Raw genomic sequence first — 19,810 nt, forward strand, 5'->3', positions numbered from 1 at the left:
TGGGAATAAGACAAGACATGTTTTTATCTACATGGTAACAATGTTGACTTTCTTGCAGTCAAAGTCTTTCTTATTGAAATATATACTGACATTCTGATTGCCATAAACAAACACAGGCTTCATTTCATCTCATTACATTTTACTACTCAATGCAGTTTTCTTTTCTGACAAAGAAAAAAAAACTGGGATTCATTCGTTTTTAGGAGGGTCCACAGTAAATATCTAAACACAGACTTAAAATGCATATGGTTTCCACATCAAGTCCTCAGCGATTACCTAGCATGCCTTAATGAAGGACTGACTAAGTGTAACTCTACCTGAAGACAAACTGTCTTCAGAACTGGCAGCTGGTAAAAGTTGATTGGTGACTTACCAGTGCATCAGCCACAGCAGCCTCCACCTCAGTGCCAGTGTTGAGGACTCTCATGGCATTTACTGAGGCAGAGATACGGTCCTGGTGAATCAAACCAAACCGATCTGGGGGGGAGAGGAGAGGGGGTTGAGTGGAGTAACACAAGAGAAAGTCAATGGGATCTTGCTCTAGGGAGACAAAAGGCAATATGATGGGGTTTATAGACAATACACCAAAAAGATTGAAAACTAAAACACCAGAAAGCTTGAGTGATATGTAAAAAATGAATAGTGCAAAAGATGACACCAACAGAAATCACCAGAGAATGATTAGTGCTAATTTGAAATGAAGAGAAAAGAAACTGACACTTGCAAACGGGGAAATAAACAACTCTTATATGAGATACTCAATACACTGAAGTACAAATACAATGTCCAAAAAGTCACTAACAAGGAGAAAATCATACAGATGGGGACAGGCCTTTTGATTACACAGTAACACAAGCTTTTTAAAAGAAAATCACAAAACATCATATTGAAGCAGATGATAACGACACATAATATGACAAAGCAGCACGCTTACAGATCTCCTCCTCAACAGTTTGAACAAAATATTGCCTCCTGTGGCAGGGTGGGCACAGCCCTCACAGCAACATGTATGGACTCATGCTGGCATAATCGCTAAATGTGGAAATGAGAGGGTAGGGCATGCAGGTCACCTGACTGGCCGTGGGGGTCAGCCGTGGATAGGGCACTGGTAGAGCGGGAAGTACGTCGGGAGGCTGCAAGTGACAGGAGGGGTGGATGACACCCGGGGCGTTAGTGACACAAACGCAACAGGTACCGTCCTCTGTAGTTGACTCAGGCTCAGCGCCTGGCTGCATTAATCCACTATGATTATGAGCAACCAACCACATCTACAACAGTCATAGGATAGGAGGGGCGGGTATCCCTCATGTATCCCACTTTGTCCCTCTTTGTTCTTTTTTGTTGTTGTCCCCCATGACAAAGCAGTGACAAAGTTGTGTCATTTCCTGAGATGTGGCAGGAGCACAGGAGAGAGCTGAGAAGCAGGTCAGCTATGGACATTGAATACGATGATACACATACAGTACACTGTTTACTCTAGTCACTACCTTGTTTTTCTGCCTCTTGATTTACATTTATTATGAGATGTGCCAAATCATTATTCATTGGACCAAAACAGAATCCTAGAACATCCAGAGATTTTCGTGATCTTTCCATGTTGCTGGTCATTATATTACACATACAAAGGCACACAAATACTTATATAGCATAAGACTTGGAGAATTCCCAACAAGACAGACACAAACAAGACAGCGCAGTGATTATATTCCAGAAACTTTGAGAGGGTTAGTGCAGGCAGACTAGATCAGAGCAGGCAAGAGAAGTTCTATCTAGACATCCTGGGGTGTACAGGGAGGCTGGGACAGAGAGTAGGGGTCTAGAGGCGGGGGCTGAGGAGTGGGTACTAGTGGGCCTTGCTGCTTACGGGAGGCCTCCTGGTGTCCGGTTGGTCGTGGTACTCACCAAGAGGCTTGAAGCCCCGAGCAGGGCTGGTGTCTCGGCTGCTTTCCCTAGAGGTGTCCCTGCTGCAGCCCTGACTCATGCTGGGCCGGGGGATACGGCTCCTTGCTAGCGTGTGGTAGGAGGAGAGAGGAGTACCAGGAACAAGAGCTTTACCACACAGCCTGGCTGTCAGTAGGGCAGTACAACACAGGTTTGGGGTTAGTGAGGTGATGCCTGGGTTTGGGCTGGGGTTGGGGACTGGAATAAGAGAGGGGGTGAGGGGGAGGAGGACTCTGGGGTGTGGTGGTGGGTTGGCGTCTGCTGGACATCAGGTTCAATTTTAGAACTTAAGTTAGCGCAAGTCCATTTTTAAATGGACAAGGATTAGGTTGTCAATGAAAAGACGATTGGTATGACTGTAGCTTACAACAGATAAACAGAGTTAATACACAAAATAAAAACAAAGAAAACAATTAAGAATTAAAAGAGGGTATAAAAATAAAGATATGGTAAAAACACCAAAGAAAGACAAACCATTATAGTCAGTTATAACAAAAAATATGAACTGAAAATGACTCAGAAGAAGACAAAAATACAAACTTAAAAACATTGCAACGTCTAATTGTCAATTTACTGATGTAAAAAAGGCTCCCAATTCAGGAATGACAGTCAGTGACAGACAGACAGACAGACAGAGCGACAGACAGAGCGACAGACAGAGCGACAGACAGAGCGACAGACAGAGCGACAGACAGAGCGTCAGACAGACAGACAGAGCGACAGACAGAGCGTCAGACAGACAGACAGACAGACAGACAAGAAGCTAAGATGGGGGCAGCTGTTTTTGGTCGATGAAATACACAGACCAATCAATCAAAACAATAGGACAGGGCCAGTGTGTCACGCCCTGACCATAGAGAGGCTTTTTATCTCTATTTGGTTAGGTCGGAGTGTGACTAGGGTGGGTAATCTAGGTTGTGTATTTCTATGTTGACCTGGTATGGTTCCCAATCAGAGGCAGCTGTTTATCGTTGTCTCTGATTGGGGATCACATTAAGGCAGCCATTTTCCCACTGTGTTTCTGTGGGATATTTTTTTTTTTTTTTGTTGCCAGTGAGCACTCCAGAACGTCACGTTTCGTTTATTCTTTAATGTTTTGTTGTGCGGTTCACTTATAAGAAACAATGTCGAACCGATTTTCTGCTGCGCTTTGGTCCGAGTGTTCTTACGACGATCGTGACAGAAGATCCCACCACACCAGGACTAAGCTGCGTGCCCAGGAGGAGAAGGTATCCTGGACTTGGGAGGAGATCTTGGATGGGAAGGGATCCTGGACTTGGGTGGAAATCCTGGCAGGACAGGATAGCCTTCCTTGGCGGCAGGAGAAATTGGAGGGAGGGAGTCAGCTCCCCATATGAGGAGCATGCGATCATTCCGGTTGAAATCTGTGCCAGCTCCACGCACCAGGTCTCCAGTGCGCCTCCACAGCCCAGTACGTCCTGTGCCAGCTCCCTGCACTTGCCGTGCGGAGGTTGTTATCTGTTCGGTACCAGTTGTGCCGGCTCCACGCACCAGGTCTCCAGTACGTCTCCCCAGTCCGGTACGTCCTGTGCCTGCTCCACGCACCAGGTCTCCAGTACGTCTCCCCAGTCTGGAACGTCCTGTGCCTGCTCCTCGCACTTGCCCTGAAGTGCGTCTCCCCAGTCCGGTGCATCCTGTGCCGGCTCCCCGCACTCTCCCTGAAGTGCGTGTCACCAGTCCGGTGTCACCTGTGCCGGCTCCACGCATCAGGCCTCCAGTGCATCTCTCCAGTCCAGCTCCAAGGCAGGAGCCTTCCTCTGCACCGATGTCCAGTCTAGACCCGGTGTCCAGTCCAGCTCCAAGGCAGGAGCCTTCCTCTGCACCAATGTCCAGTCTAGACCCGGTGTCCAGTCCAGCTCCAAGGCAGGAGCCTTCCTCTGCGCCGGTGCCCAGTCCAGGCACAGTGTTCAGCCCGGGTCCAAGGCCGGATCCGCGAGCGGAGTGGGTACTTCGCCCCGCACCGGAGCCGCCACCGACGCTAGATGCCAACCCGGACCCTTCCCTATAGAGTCAGATTTTGCAGCCGGAGTCCGCACCATTGGCGGGGGTACTGTCATGCCCTGACCATAGAGAGCCTTTTTATTCTCTATTTTGGTTAGGTCGGGGTGTGACTAGGGTGGGTAATCTAGGTTGTGTATTTCTATGTTGACCTGGTATGGTTCCCAATCAGAGGCAGCTGTTTATCGTTGTCTCTGATTGGGGATCATATTTAGGCAGCCATTTCTCCACTGTGTTATTGTGGGATCTTGTTTTTGTGTTGTTGCCAGTGAGCACTCCAGAACGTCACGTTTCGTGTATTGTTTTGTTGTGCGGTTCACTTATAATAAAAAATGTTGAACCAATTTCACGCTGCGCTTTGGTCCAAGTGTTCTTACGACGATCGTGACACAGTGACTCAGTCTGACTGGAAGGAAGGACATAAGCTGGGCTGCTGATGACAGAGCTTGACCTACAGAGGCTCATCCACGTTTCCTGAAAGAGGAGGGGCCACCCCAATGATGTGACATGCTTGGATGAGAGACTCCTCCCAAAACAGTGAGTTCTTCTTAGCTGCTAACCCTGAGAGACAGCTACAGTCCGTAGAAGATGAAAGACAGGCTCTTACCGTTCACCCCTCTTTCCAAGGGACCTTGCCTTTTCACATTCAGTATTTTATTATTCAGTATTTTACCATTCAGTATATTATTATTCAGTATTTTACCATTCAGTATTTTGTTATTCAGTGTTTTACCATTCAGTATTTTGTTATTCAGTGTTTTACCATTCAGTATTTTGTTATTCAGTATTTTACCATTCAGTATTTTGTTATTCAGTATTTTACTATTCAGTATTTTGTTATTCAGTATTTTACTATTCAGTATTTTGTTATTCAGTATTTTACTATTCAGTATTTTGTTATTCAGTATTTTACCATTCAGTATTTTACCATACAGTATTTTGTTATTCAGTATTTTACTATTCAGTATTTTGTTATTCAGTATTTTACTATTCAGTATTTTGTTATTCAGTATTTTACCATTCAGTATTTTGTTATTCAGTATTTTACCATTCATTATTTTGTTATTCAGTATTTTACCATACAGTTTTTTGTTATTCAGTATTTTACTATTCAGTATTTTGTTATTCAGTATTTTACTATTCAGTATTTTGTTATTCAGTATTTTACTATTCAGTATTTTGTTATTCAGTATTTTACTATTCAGTATTTTGTTATTCAGTATTTTACTATTCAGTATTTTGTTATTCAGTATTTTACTATTCAGTATTTTGTTATTCAGTATTTTACTATTCAGTATTTTGTTATTCAGTATTTTACTATTCAGTATTTTGTTATTCAGTATTTTACCATTCAGTATTTTACCATACAGTATTTTGTTATTCAGTATTTTACTATTCAGTATTTTGTTATTCAGTATTTTACTATTCAGTATTTTGTTATTCAGTATTTTACCATTCAGTATTTTGTTATTCAGTATTTTACCATTCATTATTTTGTTATTCAGTATTTTACCATACAGTTTTTTGTTATTCAGTATTTTACTATTCAGTATTTTGTTATTCAGTATTTTACTATTCAGTATTTTGTTATTCAGTATTTTACTATTCAGTATTTTGTTATTCAGTATTTTGCCATTCAGTATTTACATTTTAGTCATTTAGCAGAAGCTCTTATCCAGAGTGCCTTGCTCAAGGGCACGTCGACAGATTTTTCACCTAGTCGGCTCGGAGATTCGAACCAGCGACCTTTCGGTTACTGCCCAACGCTCTTAACCGTAAGGCTACCTGCTGCCCCCTTTTGAGTTCAAAGGGTCCATTGGTGCGTCATAACCTTACTATGTGGTTATCCTTGCATTCAAGGCTTATCTTTTGTGTTTATTGTGTTTCCTTGTTTTGTGTTTATGACCGGGAAAACCAAGATAGTGTATCTGAGCTTCAAAGGACACACTTGGTGTACTGTATATAAGGTTATCACTAGATTGATAGGAGAGCACAATGATGACTTTGGGCATATCCCCGGCATGTTTTGACACATACATGGCCCTCGACAGCATGTGTGTGGTATCCTATTGATCAGCATACATGTGTATCCAGTGTGTAGGTAATACACTGTTAATTTTGGCAGTTACTTAGTTACTATGTGCGTTGCTAGTAAATTACAAATGTATTTTTCCTCGTATAGAGTGAATACGTGATTTATTTTGTGTTTGCATGCACAATGCTGAAGTTGTGGCGACATGTAAAAGGGCCATTACCTAGTCCCAGTCGGCTGGGAGAGGAATCTCTACTGCAGCCCTGGCTGCGGGGGACCTTGCTCCTCTTGTCTGCAGGGGTGCTGGAGGCTGAGGGGGGCCTGCTGATCCTCCCGTACCCAGATGAGTGGCCCAGCAGCTTGCCAGGGGAACTGGAGCGACTGCCAGCTGCAGGAAGGACAACGCAGAGGAGTCACAGGCAGAGAGTGAAACGATACACCCTTTCAGACACGATGGGTCACAGCGAGCAGAGCGACGCACCTCTTCATGGCATGCTGGGAAGGTTCTGTCACGGCTCAAAGCTGAATTCCCTCATTTTCTATCGCATTCTTTCTGGGGGAATATTTCATTACTTAAATGTTTCTAATGGCATATGTCACTTATTGTAGTAATAAAATAATCATATACAACTCTTAGCAGACACTTATCTAAAGCCACTTACAGTACAGTGAGTGCATAATGTGCATGTGATTCCAGTGGGAATTGAACCCACAACTTTGGCTTTACTAGAGCCACACCAACTGAGCACATATCTCTGTGTGTTTACAGTGCCTTGGTGATTTGGAGGGGAATAATCCACAGAATGTCAAACCAACACTTGAGGTAACGGGACCAATAACATTCTCTTTCTATCCTGACATAGATATTGGATTTCAGCTTTGATGAGATAGATAGGGAGGGACATATAAACAGTTGCAGGACAAACAAGATGGGTTGAATCCAGGGTCTAACTGGCTGTGGGAAAACCAACCAGTGATTACAACAATAACAACGGCATCAACAATGAAAACAGTTCAGAGAACACAGACAACAATCAACAATTGACAACAAAATGTACCAATCAAAACACTAAAATAATAAACATGCACTTGAGTTGAATGGACCATAAAATAATGAATTGATTGACATGCAGAGAACTGCACAGGAGGAAGGGATGGGACTAAGAACTGGATTCTTTACTCTGATTGGATGAAGTCCGGGCCTTACCACCGCCAGTGGGGTTAGCAGATCTGGATCCTGTGGTTGTTATGGTAGCAAGCGGCAGAACAGGACGTGAAAATAAAACGGTCAAATGTGACAGAGAGTAGTGTTAGCCCAGCATGCACTGGGCCAGATGTTATCTGTGGATGGCATGTTACACATGCACATATCATTGAAGCCCCTCATCGAGGCTTCAGAGAGAGAGAGGGACAGAGGGACAGAGAAAACCACACACACACATCTTGTAAAAGGTTGCACTAATAACAGGCGCTCAAAGTTCCTTCAGGATGTAAAATGTATGAGGTAAAAGAGAGAAATTAAGAGAACCTAGTATATAAACTGAAGAGAACCTAGTATATAGACTGAAGAGAACCTAGTATTTTGGGGCGGCAGGTAGCCTAGTGGTTAGAGTGTTGGACCAGTAACCGAAAGGTTGCTAGATCGAATCCCCGAGCTGACAAGGTAAAAATCTGTCGTTCTGCCCCTTAACAAGGCAGAACGACAGGCACTGTTCCTAGGCCGTCATTGTAAATAATAATTTGTTCTTAACGGACTTGCAAAGGTCATACTGGGGGTTTACATGAGAAGGAGAGAGACTGGAGATGACATTGTGGACAGCTTCCCTGAGTTCAGACAGTGTGCTGTGAGGGAATGAAATCGGTCTTGGGTTATTTTGCTGTGTGTGTGTGTGTGTGTGTGTGTGTGTGTGTGTGTGTGTGTGTGTGTGTGTGTGTGTGTGTGTGTGTGTACTCACGCTGGGACTGGGATACCATTTTGGCTCGGCTGCGCCCCCTGCTGTCAGTCACAGTAGCGCTGGCTCCGACGGCACTGCCAGCGCTTGTCCTCCTCGTACGCACACGACCTGTAGAAAACAAAACACACAGGGAGTTAGTAAGAGAGTTGAAGCCACTACACTACAAATGATACTGTATCCAAGCAGTTGTGTACCACAGTTCACCACGACACAAAACAAAGAAACTGCTTTAAACAGACAAAAGATCTGGATGGGGGGGGCGGTTCTGAAACACAGACAAACATACTGAATATTTCTACACATTCCCACAAAGAAATGCATTGGATCTGGGAAACGTTTGTCTAAAGCAACATCAAGATAACACAACTTTCTTTACAGTATGTTAAACTACTCTTCAGTTTATTTGCAAAATCGCAAATAAATTGGCATTGTCATATTTGCAATCCAGCCAAGTAATGTTCCTAAGAGCTGGGACAGCACATTGACTGATGCTGAGAAAGAGATTGGGGCGTTCAGATGTCTGCTAATTTTGGACTGTATTATCAAAAAGGTATTCTTACATTTTTCCAGCAAACCGCTCCAATTTTAGATACACAGACACACATGCACTCACAACCACCACACATTGAGAATATCTCTTTCCACAACAGCTGGGACCTGGCCCTAGATTAAGTAGCACCTTAGCCCAGGGTTTCCCCAAGTCGGTCCTGGTGCCCCCCCCCCCCGGGTGCACGTCTTGTTTTTTGTCCTAGCACTACACAGCTGATTCAAATAGTCAAAGCTTGATGATGAGTTGGTTATTTGAATCAGCTGTGTAGTGCTGGGACAAAAACCAAAACATGCAGCCAGGGGGAAACCCTGCCTCGGCCAACAACGAGTCTTATTACCAGCCTTCACACACTGTTTAATAGAATGTGGGTAGAAGCAGTGACCTTATATTCATTGGAAGATGTTTGATAAGCGAGGTCCTACTCAGTCAGAGAGTGCATTACATTACAGGATCGGGAAAGGCCTTTCTTTAAGTGATATCTAGATAATTAGAAGAGTACCAACAGGTAGAGGATCACCTTGAAAGGCAGGCAACACTAAACCTCAGCGACCTCTGACCCCTTAACACAGACCACTTACACACAGACAGAGACCAAAGGGTGGGTGAGTTTCACTGCATGCAACATTCACCTTTACATACATAAAACAGAGTGCTTGCCCTTCGCTAATCCCTAATAAACTAAATGTAAAGGGGGGGGGGGGGGGGGGGACGGGGGGGGCTCAGCCGAACCTTTGACTGTCCCCGACAGACGCAGAACACACAAACACACACAGATCTTACCCGTATTAATTTTACCAGGTGTGCCATCTTTTGGGCATAAATCAAAGCGGGGGCGTCGGGTGAAGAGAGTTATAGAATTAAACATTAGTACCAGTTAGCCAGGAGAGAGAGCGAGAGAGAGAGAGAGAGAGAGAGAGAGAGAGAGAGCGAGAGAGCGAGAGAGAGAGAGAGAGAGAGAGAGAGAGAGAGAGAGAGAGAGAGAGAGAGAGAGAGAGGGGGAGAGAGAGAGAGAGGGAGAGAGAGAGAGAGAGAGAGATAAAGAGAGAGAAATAGAGCAAGAGAGAGAAATAGAGAGAGAGAGAGAGAGAGAGAGAGGGAGAGAGAGAAAGAGAGAGAGAGAGGGGGAGAGAGAGAGAGAGAGAGGGAGAGAGAGAAATAGAGCAAGAGAGAGAAATAGAGAGAGAAATAGAGAGAGAGAGAGAGAAATAGAGAGAGAGAGAGAGAGAGAGGGAGAGAAAGAGAGAGAGAGAGAGAGAGAGAGAGAGAGGGAGAGAGAGAGAGAGAGAGAGAGAGAGAGAAATAGAGCAAGAGAGAGAGAAAGGGAGAAAAAAAGAGGGGGAGAGAGAGAGAGAGAGAGAGAGAGAGAAAGAGAGAGGTGGGTGGGAGAAAGACGTCTCATTAGTAATGGACAGTAAGCAGTACACTCCACAGGGACGCGTTAGGGAAAGAACAGAGGGACAGCAACTGGATTGCAGGACTCCTCAGTATCAAATTGCCCAAATTTGGGAGGTACGTGGAGAGTTTTTCATCATTATTTATCAAGGACTTGAATATTTATATAACGGTCAGTCGTCAAATCAGAGTGATTATAGGCAGTCATTTGACATCTTTAGTTTAATTAGTTTACATACAAAACTTTGGAGCCTGTCTATCTGCACATTTTGGCCTTGTTGTCTGTTTCATGTTTCTATACAGCTTAATGATGTATTACTTACAACCCTCACATGAATTAATATCTACACACCAGTGTTTTTCAGATTTTAATTTATACAGAATAATGTAATTAAGACATGGTGGTAACTTTGAGAAATGACTCTTCCTGAACTGACTAGCGCGAGTCGGTTTGACTACTTTGTGTCTCTCTCTCTCTCCATCCGTGCCACACACTGACTGTCACCCACACCGGCCTCTGCTCTTCTCCCGCCCCTCCCCCACCCGCCGAAACCAGAAGAGCACTCCATTTAAAAAAAATGTAAGCATGTATTTCGACTATCTGGATATCCAAAGAAATATCATGATATCATTCCTAGTGTGTGTCTGATTTACCTAGAGAGGCGTAGGAGCCTGGGGGCAGAGTAGCGGCTGAGCTGAAGGGAGAAGCGGAGGGCACGGTGACCAGACAGGATTTGGCGCTGGCCGCAGCGTTCACGTCGATGTCACTACGGGAACGCTGAAGAGAACCGCCGGGGTTAGTGTTCACCCTGGAACTCACCATCTTCCCTGCCATCGGGGAGACAGGGAGAGCGGGAGACAGGGAGAGACAGGGAGAGACAGGGAGAGACAGGGAGAGGGGGAGACAGGGAGAGACAGGGAGAGGGGGAGACAGGGAGAGGGGGAGAACGGGAGAGGTTGAAATATCAACATATCATACCAACACATTATACATTTCATTAGTCTGTATTTAGTCTCACAGAGGAAAAAATTATAATCGGATTTGCAAGAGACACCTGACATAACCCACAAATAGAAAGAGGTGGCAAGAAATAAACAACACGTGTTGAGAAATGAATACTGTAGCAGCTAGTAGTCTTACCCCTTTTCATGTCGCCTCCTATGACACTCTTGACAGACAGGGGCCGGCTGAGGAGAGAGAAGGACACACCATTATGGAGTTATTGGAGTTATTAACAGCTCAGTATCCCTATACTTCACACTACCAAAAACAAGACAAAACGATGTCATAGGCCAGGGCTCAGACCCCTGGGACGATGTACGGGAAAACATGATTCAAACTGCCAGTGACATTATAAAAGATAAAGGTCTGGACACCAGTTCAGGGCTCAGACCCCTCTGACAATGAGGATGAAGAGGAAGATTAGCTCACTCTGTCCAGTCGTTAAACTGGATCAACCGATACAATCTACCTCAGTGTGTCCATGAGGCAGACAGATCCATTAGTGGTGTGTTCAAATCAATGATACATTTTTCCACATCATCATCAATCATATGAAGGGATAAATAGAGAGGAAGGGATGGGGGGAAGGGGAAGGTAAGGGATGGAGTGGTGTGTTGATGCTCTTCTGAAAGGAGGAAGATGAGCAGTCTGACTTGGGGAGGGAAGGAGGGGTGGATGGATGAAGGGATGAAAGTAAACAGGGATGAGGGAAGGAGGGGTGGATGGATGAAGGGATGAAAGTAAACAGGGATGAGGGAAGGAGGGAGGGATAGAGGGAGAGGTATCTTACTTGAGGCTCTCCTGAGAGGAGGAGGATGAGCGGTCTGATTGGTGGAGGGACACAACGCTGTCAGAACTTTTCAGGTGAGACTGGAGAGCCTTCTGATAGGTCGACTCCAGGGCCTGGAAAAGATGCTCCGCTTCCCGGCTGTAGTGGCCATGGAAACCCCAATAACACCTATGGGTGAGGGAGGAAGGAGGGGGTGGAGAAGGTCACAGCCCCTCATATCAGTACATGAACAGAACTGTCAGCACACATTTTCTAAAACGTTTACATTTTAGTCATTTAGCAGACAAACTTATCAAGAGCGACTTACAGGAGCAATTAGGGTTAAGTGCCTTGCTCAAGGGCACATTGACAGAGCCTTGTTGGCTCTGGGATTCGAACCAGCAATCAGTTACTGGTCCAATGCTCCTACCACTAAGCTACCTGCGACCCACATACCTCTGATAGGTTACCGGAGGGAAAGTTACATACTGTATGAGACAATGCCCGGAGGAATTTATATTCGTAGTAAAATAAGAGACACCGAGAGATGTCATTTTATTCCATATTGTCATCCATACTGTCAGTCATGAAATCATAAAGCAATATATTACTTTTTACAAACTGCAAAGACCAATTCATTGTTTTACTGAGGACAAATTCAGACAAATTTACCAAATAAACAACCATAAAAACAGAACTTACTTTCTGGCCACGGACCTGGCCTCTGAGTCGGCATCATGGATCCCTTTCTTGATGGTCTCCGTCAGAATAGCCACGTGCCTGGTGGGAAAGTAGGCAAACATGACAGAGACAACTTCAGGTACAGCAGCCAGGAAACCAAAACTACACCAACAGAGAGGTCACGCAGTCTTCCTCACCCCCCCCCTCTCTCTCCCCCCGAGACTTCTGTTAATACTCCTTTCTTCTCTCTCTCACTCTACTATCCCACCGCTCTTCTGCTATCCTCCACTCTCCTCTACGGGTGGAAAGTGACCATACAGCACGCTTTCTACATGCTTTTTAAACTCTCTGCAAGGTTGTCGTGGCAACCATGGGGGATGCTTCGTGGAGAGTCTGATGGTGATGGCTCACTCCAGGCCTCCAGAATCATCAATTTAACCAGCAAAGACCAGAGATCATCAGTTGTTAGTTTTTATGTCCTGGATAAATACAGCATTAGCATGCAGAGTTTATCCTGAAAGGGTGTGTGTTTACCTCTCCAGTGTGTGTGTCTGCCACTCCAGTAATAACAGCTCTAGGAACTCATAACTGCGCCTGGAGAGAGAGAGGAGACGTGATGAGAGTTAACACATGTATAAGGGAAACCTCAGGGAAAGATAGAAGATGTTCACACCAAATGATTTCACAGAGGATATTTGAGTCTTTACCGTCTGACGGCCACTGATTTGGACGTGCAGTTACTAGTGATGATTGGGATGAGACGTGAGTAGTGTGTATGCTGGAAGAAAGAGGAGGAGGTCCCACAGGTCTTCAGATACAGGTTATTTTCCACCTCCCAGTGTCTTAACAACACATTTCACAACCAGATATCAGTCATACTGAGTAATAAATACATCAACCAGATATCAGTCATACTGAGTAATAAATACATCAACCAGATATCAGTCATACTGAGTAATAAATACATCAACCAGATATCAGTCATACTGAGTAATACATACATCAGGAAATGATAAATTTTCTGTTTGACACAGTAGCTAATGCATGAATCCCATTCATCCAAGGTGATTCAACCCCTGACGTACGGTATATGAATGTCTGCATATACAGTTTGTGTGCAGTACTCACCCTGAGGATGAGACGTATGGCTGCCATGCCAGACGTGGCCATCACCTTGGCACTGTTGGGCACCAGGTTGAGCAGTGTGGGCATCAGGGTCTCTGCACAGTGGTCAAACTTGTTGCCCATTAGCGTGGACAAGTATCTGAAGAGGTGAGGGGAGAGATTGAACACATACAGCAAATCAATATCAATCAAAGATGTTAAATCTCCTCAGAAACATTTGATTTAACGTACTGGAACTAATACTGAACAAGAATATAAATGCAACATGCAACAATTTCAAAGATTTTAGTGAGTTACAGTTCATATAAGGAAATCAGACAATTGAAATAAATTAATTAGGTCCTAATCTACGGATTTCACATGACTGGGGAGGGGTACAGCCATGGGTGGACCTGGGAGTGCATCGACCTACCCACTTGGGAGCCAGGCCCAGCCTGGCTAGTGATTATGATTGATAGTTTTTATAAGATAAGTTTAATGCTAGCTAGCAATTTATCTTGGCTTCTACTGTATTCGCGTAACAGGCAGGCTACTCGTGGAGTGCAATGGTTAGAGCGTTGGACTGTGCGGTTGCAAGATTGGAACCCCTGAGCTGACAAGGTGAAAACCTGTCGTTCTGCCCCTGAACAAGGCAGTTAGCCCACAGTTCCTAGGCAGTCATTGAAAATAAGTATGTGTTCTTAACTCATCGGCCATTCCGATTAAATCGATCGACCTCTAGTCAAGATACACATTTAAAGATCAGGTTGATTTACAAACTGGGCCAGGTGGGACGAGGAGCTTCCCTCCCTTTAATGTTGCCACTTTACTGTGTCATTTCACAGAGCTGCTACATATCTAACCACGGCCTCTGGTCAGCCTTACTCAACCACTCTGAGATAGCAGCTTTTGGAACATATAGTTCACTCAACAGTGTAGATAACTCTACTTGGCATAGAAGTGGAAGAGAGAGGTTGAAAGCTGGTTTGCGTGTCTGCAGGTCCTTACCCCAGTGTGATGCAGGCCTCTCGTACCACCTGGGACCTCAGGTCTTTAGCCGACAGCTTCAGAGGGGCCTCCAGCAGACGGAGCTGCTGAGGGAAACTCTCATACTCCAGCGCTCCAGCCAGGAGCAGAGAACGCACCTTCTTCAGCTAGACAGAGGAAACACAAACGTTTACGCTACAACAGTAGTTTCTGACTGTTTATAGGCTACTACTGTCAACAAAGCCAGAATATACAGTACAAGGTGCTGAGATGGTCATGCAGACATTGATCATTAGTGGTTGTGGTCCTTACAGCGATGACTCGGTGCTCCCAGTCGTTTTTGTCGTCAGACAGAACCTCCCGGACCTTGGAGAGGTTCTCCTCCATCTCTCTGTTGGAGTGGATCTGGAGAGGAGAGACAGGAGTCAGACTGGGGTTGATAGCAATTTATACTGTAAACACACACACAGAACCCCTATCTGTGCATGTTACCTGGATAGTAGGAACCTCTTCAAAAGCCTTGATGAAGTCCTCCTCATCTACTGCTCCTGCAGCAGCATCTTTAGCAGAGATCTTGCCGGATCCGGTGGCAGAGCTGGGCCTGCGGACAGAAGCTGCAGCTACAGTCCTCCTACCAGTGGGGGGCGCCTTGGAGGACGATGCGGAGGAGCAGGACCGGCCCCCATCCACAGAGTCCTCATCATCAAAGTTCTTATCTGCCAGGGGAGAGAGGAGAGAAGTGGCGTTAGTCCAGTTTTAAGTTATATAATTTCTGCATTGGTAACCACCATGTTCATTAGGACACACCTTAGGGAAACAAAAACAAGCATTTTATATTGGACACCTAGCCTAGTATGTTCCAGTTTCACTTCTGTTTCCTGCCTACTAAGCTCGACCCTGTTGTTTGGGGGTGAGTGTGTGGGTGTTGTAACCCACCCATCTGCCATGCTGGGTGTAGCTAGCTCATTTAATCTGGATTGTCACTGTTACACGAATACAATCCGTTCTGTCACCTCTACAGTTTTCCGGTTTACACGAGGGATTATGAACGAAGAGAAAATATGATCCTGGAGAGATGCCTGGAGCCAACATTATTTCCCAGAAAGCTACGTGAGAGAACAGTAATGTACTCCTCAGCAGGAAGACAAACTGCACACCATAAAAAAAAAAAAATTCTTAGGAGGGATTCATACAATAAAAATAGCGAATCAGAGCCTGTTCAAAGGTTGTGTCCCAAACACCATAGTAACGTCAGTGGTAATTATGAAAGACAGCAAAACAAGTCACCATTCAGACAACCAGACCGATATCTCCATAAACAAAGCAACAGGCAGGCACACGGAGAGAAACGCCCCGTTCACAGCTGTCTTCCCCCACTCATCCTCCTCACAACACTCCATTCCTCCACCAGACTGCTAACCTGTAATTACCATCAAACCAGTATATATCTACTAAGAGAGAGAGAGAGAGAGAGCGAGAGAGAGAAGAATTTGAGAAAGGCAGATCAATTGGGGAAAAGAGAGGAGGAAAAGAAAACATCGGGAGAGATGTCGGTAGGTAGTGTGAGAGGAATAGAGAGAGAGAGAGACACACCACGTCAAGAGAATATATTATAAATAGCATCTGGTTCTTACAGGCACAGATCTTCTTACACACCAGCTTCCTCAGCATCATGATCTATAGCACGCGCTCTAAAGTATTTCCTCACCACGCTTCTGCATCAGCAGTGTGTGTGTGTGTGTGTGTGTGTGTCTGTGACGCGTGCCTTTGTGAGGGTGCTTGTGCAGCTCTGTGATGACAGTGCTAGACCAGCTTCCCCCTTAAACCCTTCTGTCCAAGGGTTAGCTGTCAAACACAGTGGTGTGTGTGTGTGTGTGTGTAGCAGGAGGATGCTGGCAGTTCCTGCATTGCCAGCCTGGTGTGACATGTCCTTAGGGACATTGGTTGTTCACCACAGAGGGAGGGGAGGGGCCAGCACCTGTGATGTCACCTCTGATCAATCCTTGTTTATTCAGGGTGTTGCTGGAGGAAAAAACAAAAGGAACCTAGCCTGGTGGTCATTGGCCCAGGATAAAAAACACAGTTTATAGTCCCACTACTGTTACTTACACTGCATTACGCATATTCATATGTATGAATACGTATGTAAATGAATTCCTATTTTTACGGCACGTCACACCATAACACTAGCATACCTCAACATTGTGTTGGCTTCATTTCCCCCTGGAGCCTGTCTAGCATGCTGTCAAACTATCTCAGTGAAAACCGTCACTAGCTCACCCACCCAGAGTTAAGAAAGCCTTTGTTCCAACATAACAAAAGCAGAAAATCAATTATGCTTTGCCTCGTGCAAGCTGCTGATATTAAACATAGTTTGCCTGGAGTCTCCCTGCTCTAGCATCCATCTACCCTTAGTTTATATACAAGAAAACATAAAGCACATACTGGTTTTAGAAAACATCCCTCTCATGTTCGTATGCATACTCACACAGCAGTGCTTTATTACACTGATCGAGAGTAAAGTTATGGCCCCTTAGCTCTCTAGTGTAGTGTTAGTTATTTAGGTGTCGCGTGTGGGGGCTAGCATTATCACTGTGAGACAACAGTCTCAGTGATGACTGAGGTTAGCATTATCACTGTGAGACAACAGTCTCAGTGATGACTGAGGTTAGCATTATCACTGTGAGAGAACAGTCTCAGTGATGACTGAGGTTAGCATTGTCACTGTGAGACAATAGTCTCAGTGATGACTGAGGTTAGCATTATCACTGTGAGACAATAGTCAATACAGTGATGACTGAGGTTAGCATTATCACTGTGAGAGAACAGTCTCAGTGATGACTGAGGTTAGCATTGTCACTGTGAGACAATAGTCTCAGTGATGACTGAGGTTAGCATTGTCACTGTGAGACAATAGTCTCAGTGATGACTGAGGTTAGCATTATCACTGTGAGACAATAGTCTCAGTGATGACTGAGGTTAGCATTATTGTACCAAAGAAACAGAGACGGGACTGCAGCCTGTGAAATGCATGTGAAAAGGCTCATCCAACAGCATCTATCTTACTGACGTTCCATTTGCTTTGCACTGAGGCTAGCAGCATCAAGGTACCAGAGAGACAGGGAGGAGACTGCAGCATGTGGGATGGCTCAATCCTTTACTAGGAGGAAATGTCAACTTTATTCAACAGCATCCATCTCATTAATCGAACAACTTCAAATCAGTTTTTCCCTGATCGTTAAATGACACAGAGATTTTCAGACATAGTTAGAACAAGATAGATAGAACTGTTCTATATCTATGGTCTTAGAGCACTGAAAGAATAGCCTGAGACAAACTCCATAATAATGTTCAGAGAACCCTCCCAAATACCATCTCTAAACAGAGACTATTTACCTTCAGTTTATTGATTGCAGCAGTTACAGCAGCACTTAATCAAACACTGACACAAAAATGTCTTGAGCTGATTTATACACACATAGGGAGCCATTAACATAGCGGGCGGATGGACGGACACACACACACACACACACACACACACACACACACACACACACACACACACACACACACACACACACACACACACCCGTCCTCCCTGGGGGCAGTAGTTAGGTCGTTAGCTGTGTGTCTGTAGCCTGTGGCAGAGGGGTCGTGTTAGTAATCCACATCATCATCTAACTCCATCACATGCAGCCTGCTCTGCCTTCAGCCTGCTCTGCCCTCAGCCTGCTCTGCCCTCAGCCTGCTCTGCCTTCAGCCTGCTCTGCCCTCAGCCTGCTCTGCCCTCAGCCTGCTCTGCCCTCAGCCTGCTCTGCCTTCAGCCTGCTCTGCCCTCAGCCTGCTCTGCCCTCAGCCTGCTCTGCCCTCAGCCTGCTCTGCCCTCAGCCTGCTCTGCCCTCAGCCTGCTCTGCCCTCAGCCTGCTCTGCCCTCAGCCTGCTCTGCCCTCAGCCTGCTCTGCCCTCAGCCTGCTCTGCCTAGTGATATGATTACTGTAAGCTGGACTGTCCTGTTCTACATGTAGGCTACTATGTGACTATGCATTATATGACCTATTTCTTGAGCTGAATGCTCAAAGTCATGGACACTGGTCAATGACTGTGTGGAGTAGAGGTCGACCGATTATGATTTTTCAGCGCCGATACCGATTATTGGAGGACCAAAAAAAGTCGATACCGATTCATTTTTTTATTTGTAATAATGACAATTACAACGATACTGAATGAACACTTATTTTAACTTAATATAATACATCAATAAAATCAATTTAGCCTCAAATAAATAATGAAACATGTTCAATTTGGTTTAAATAATGTAAAAACAAAGTGTTGGAGAAGAAAGTAAAAGTGCAATATGTGCCATGTAGGAAAGCTAACGTTTCAGTTCCTTGCTCAGAACATGAGAACACATGAAAGCTGGTGGTTCCTTTTAACATGAGTCTTCAATATTCCCATGTAAGAAGTTTTAGATTGTAGTTATTATAGGAATTATAGGACTATTTCTCGCTATACGATTCGTATTTCATATCCCTTTGACTATTGGATGTTCTTATAGGCACTTTAGTATTGCCAGTGTAACAGTATAGCTTCCGTCCCTCTCCTCGCCCCTACCTGGGCTCGAACCAGGGACACATCGACAACAGCCACCCTCGAAGCAGCGTTACCCATTCAGAGCAAGGGGAGGAAGCATTTCGAAGAGCTGCTGGCAAAACGCACGAAAGTGCTGTTTGAATGAATGCTTTCGAGCCTGCTGGTGCCTACCATCGCTCAATCAGACTGCTCTATCAAATCATAGACTTAATTATAACATAACACACAGAAATACGAGCCTTAGGTCATTAATATGGTTGAATCCGGAAACTGTCATCTCAAAAACAAGAGGTTTATTATATCAGTGAAATACGAAACCGTTCTGTATTTTATCTAACAGGTGGCATCCCTAAGTCTAAATATTCTTGTTACATTTCATAACCTTCAATGTTATGTCATAATTACGTACAATTCTGGCAAATTAGTTCGCAACGAGCCAGGCGGCCCAAACTGTTGCATATACCCTGACTCTGCGTGCAATGAACGCAAGAGAAGTGACACAATTTCACCTGGTTAATATTTTCTGCTAACCTGGATTTCTTTTAGCTAAATATGCAGGTTTAAAAATATATACTTCTGTGTATTGATTTTAAGAAAGGCATTGATGTTTATGGTTAGGTACAGTCGCAAATGTGCTTTTGTTAAATCATTACCCCGTTTGGCGAAGTTGGCTGTCTTTGTTAGGAAGAAATAGTCTTCACACAGTTTGCAACGAGCCAGGCAGCCCAAACTGCTGCATATATCCTGACTCTGTTGCAAGAGAAGTGACACAATTTTTCTACTTAAA

At 44.7% G+C, this 19,810-nt stretch overlaps 1 protein-coding gene across 21 annotated transcripts in view; it reads right to left on the bottom strand.

The window, feature by feature from the left end:
- Positions 1-19,810, bottom strand: part of LOC110502096 (CLIP-associating protein 1-B) — a 122,083-nt gene that overhangs the window by 24,066 nt on the left and 78,207 nt on the right. For 6 of the 21 annotated variants that reach the window (XM_036959189.1, XM_036959181.1, XM_036959186.1 and 3 more), the window contains 17 exons: positions 14,926-15,149; positions 14,746-14,838; positions 14,455-14,600; positions 13,471-13,606; positions 13,050-13,120; positions 12,877-12,936; positions 12,364-12,441; positions 11,683-11,850; positions 11,031-11,077; positions 10,544-10,717; positions 9,278-9,304; positions 7,948-8,055; positions 7,173-7,229; positions 6,216-6,380; positions 1,903-2,007; positions 1,071-1,133; positions 374-477 (listed from right to left, as the gene is read on the bottom strand). In XM_036959189.1, the coding sequence (XP_036815084.1) occupies positions 374-477; positions 1,071-1,133; positions 1,903-2,007; positions 6,216-6,380; positions 7,173-7,229; positions 7,948-8,055; positions 9,278-9,304; positions 10,544-10,717; positions 11,031-11,077; positions 11,683-11,850; positions 12,364-12,441; positions 12,877-12,936; positions 13,050-13,120; positions 13,471-13,606; positions 14,455-14,600; positions 14,746-14,838; positions 14,926-15,149 (1,826 nt within the window). The remainder of the gene's footprint in view (positions 1-373; positions 478-1,070; positions 1,134-1,902; positions 2,008-6,215; positions 6,381-7,172; positions 7,230-7,947; positions 8,056-9,277; positions 9,305-10,543; positions 10,718-11,030; positions 11,078-11,682; positions 11,851-12,363; positions 12,442-12,876; positions 12,937-13,049; positions 13,121-13,470; positions 13,607-14,454; positions 14,601-14,745; positions 14,839-14,925; positions 15,150-19,810) is intronic. The other 15 variants (XM_036959185.1, XM_036959198.1, XM_036959197.1 and 12 more) reach the window with 9 other exon arrangements.

The sequence above is a fragment of the Oncorhynchus mykiss genome, chromosome 22 (genome assembly GCF_013265735.2).
Source record: "Oncorhynchus mykiss isolate Arlee chromosome 22, USDA_OmykA_1.1, whole genome shotgun sequence".
Taxonomy (NCBI): domain Eukaryota; kingdom Metazoa; phylum Chordata; class Actinopteri; order Salmoniformes; family Salmonidae; genus Oncorhynchus; species Oncorhynchus mykiss.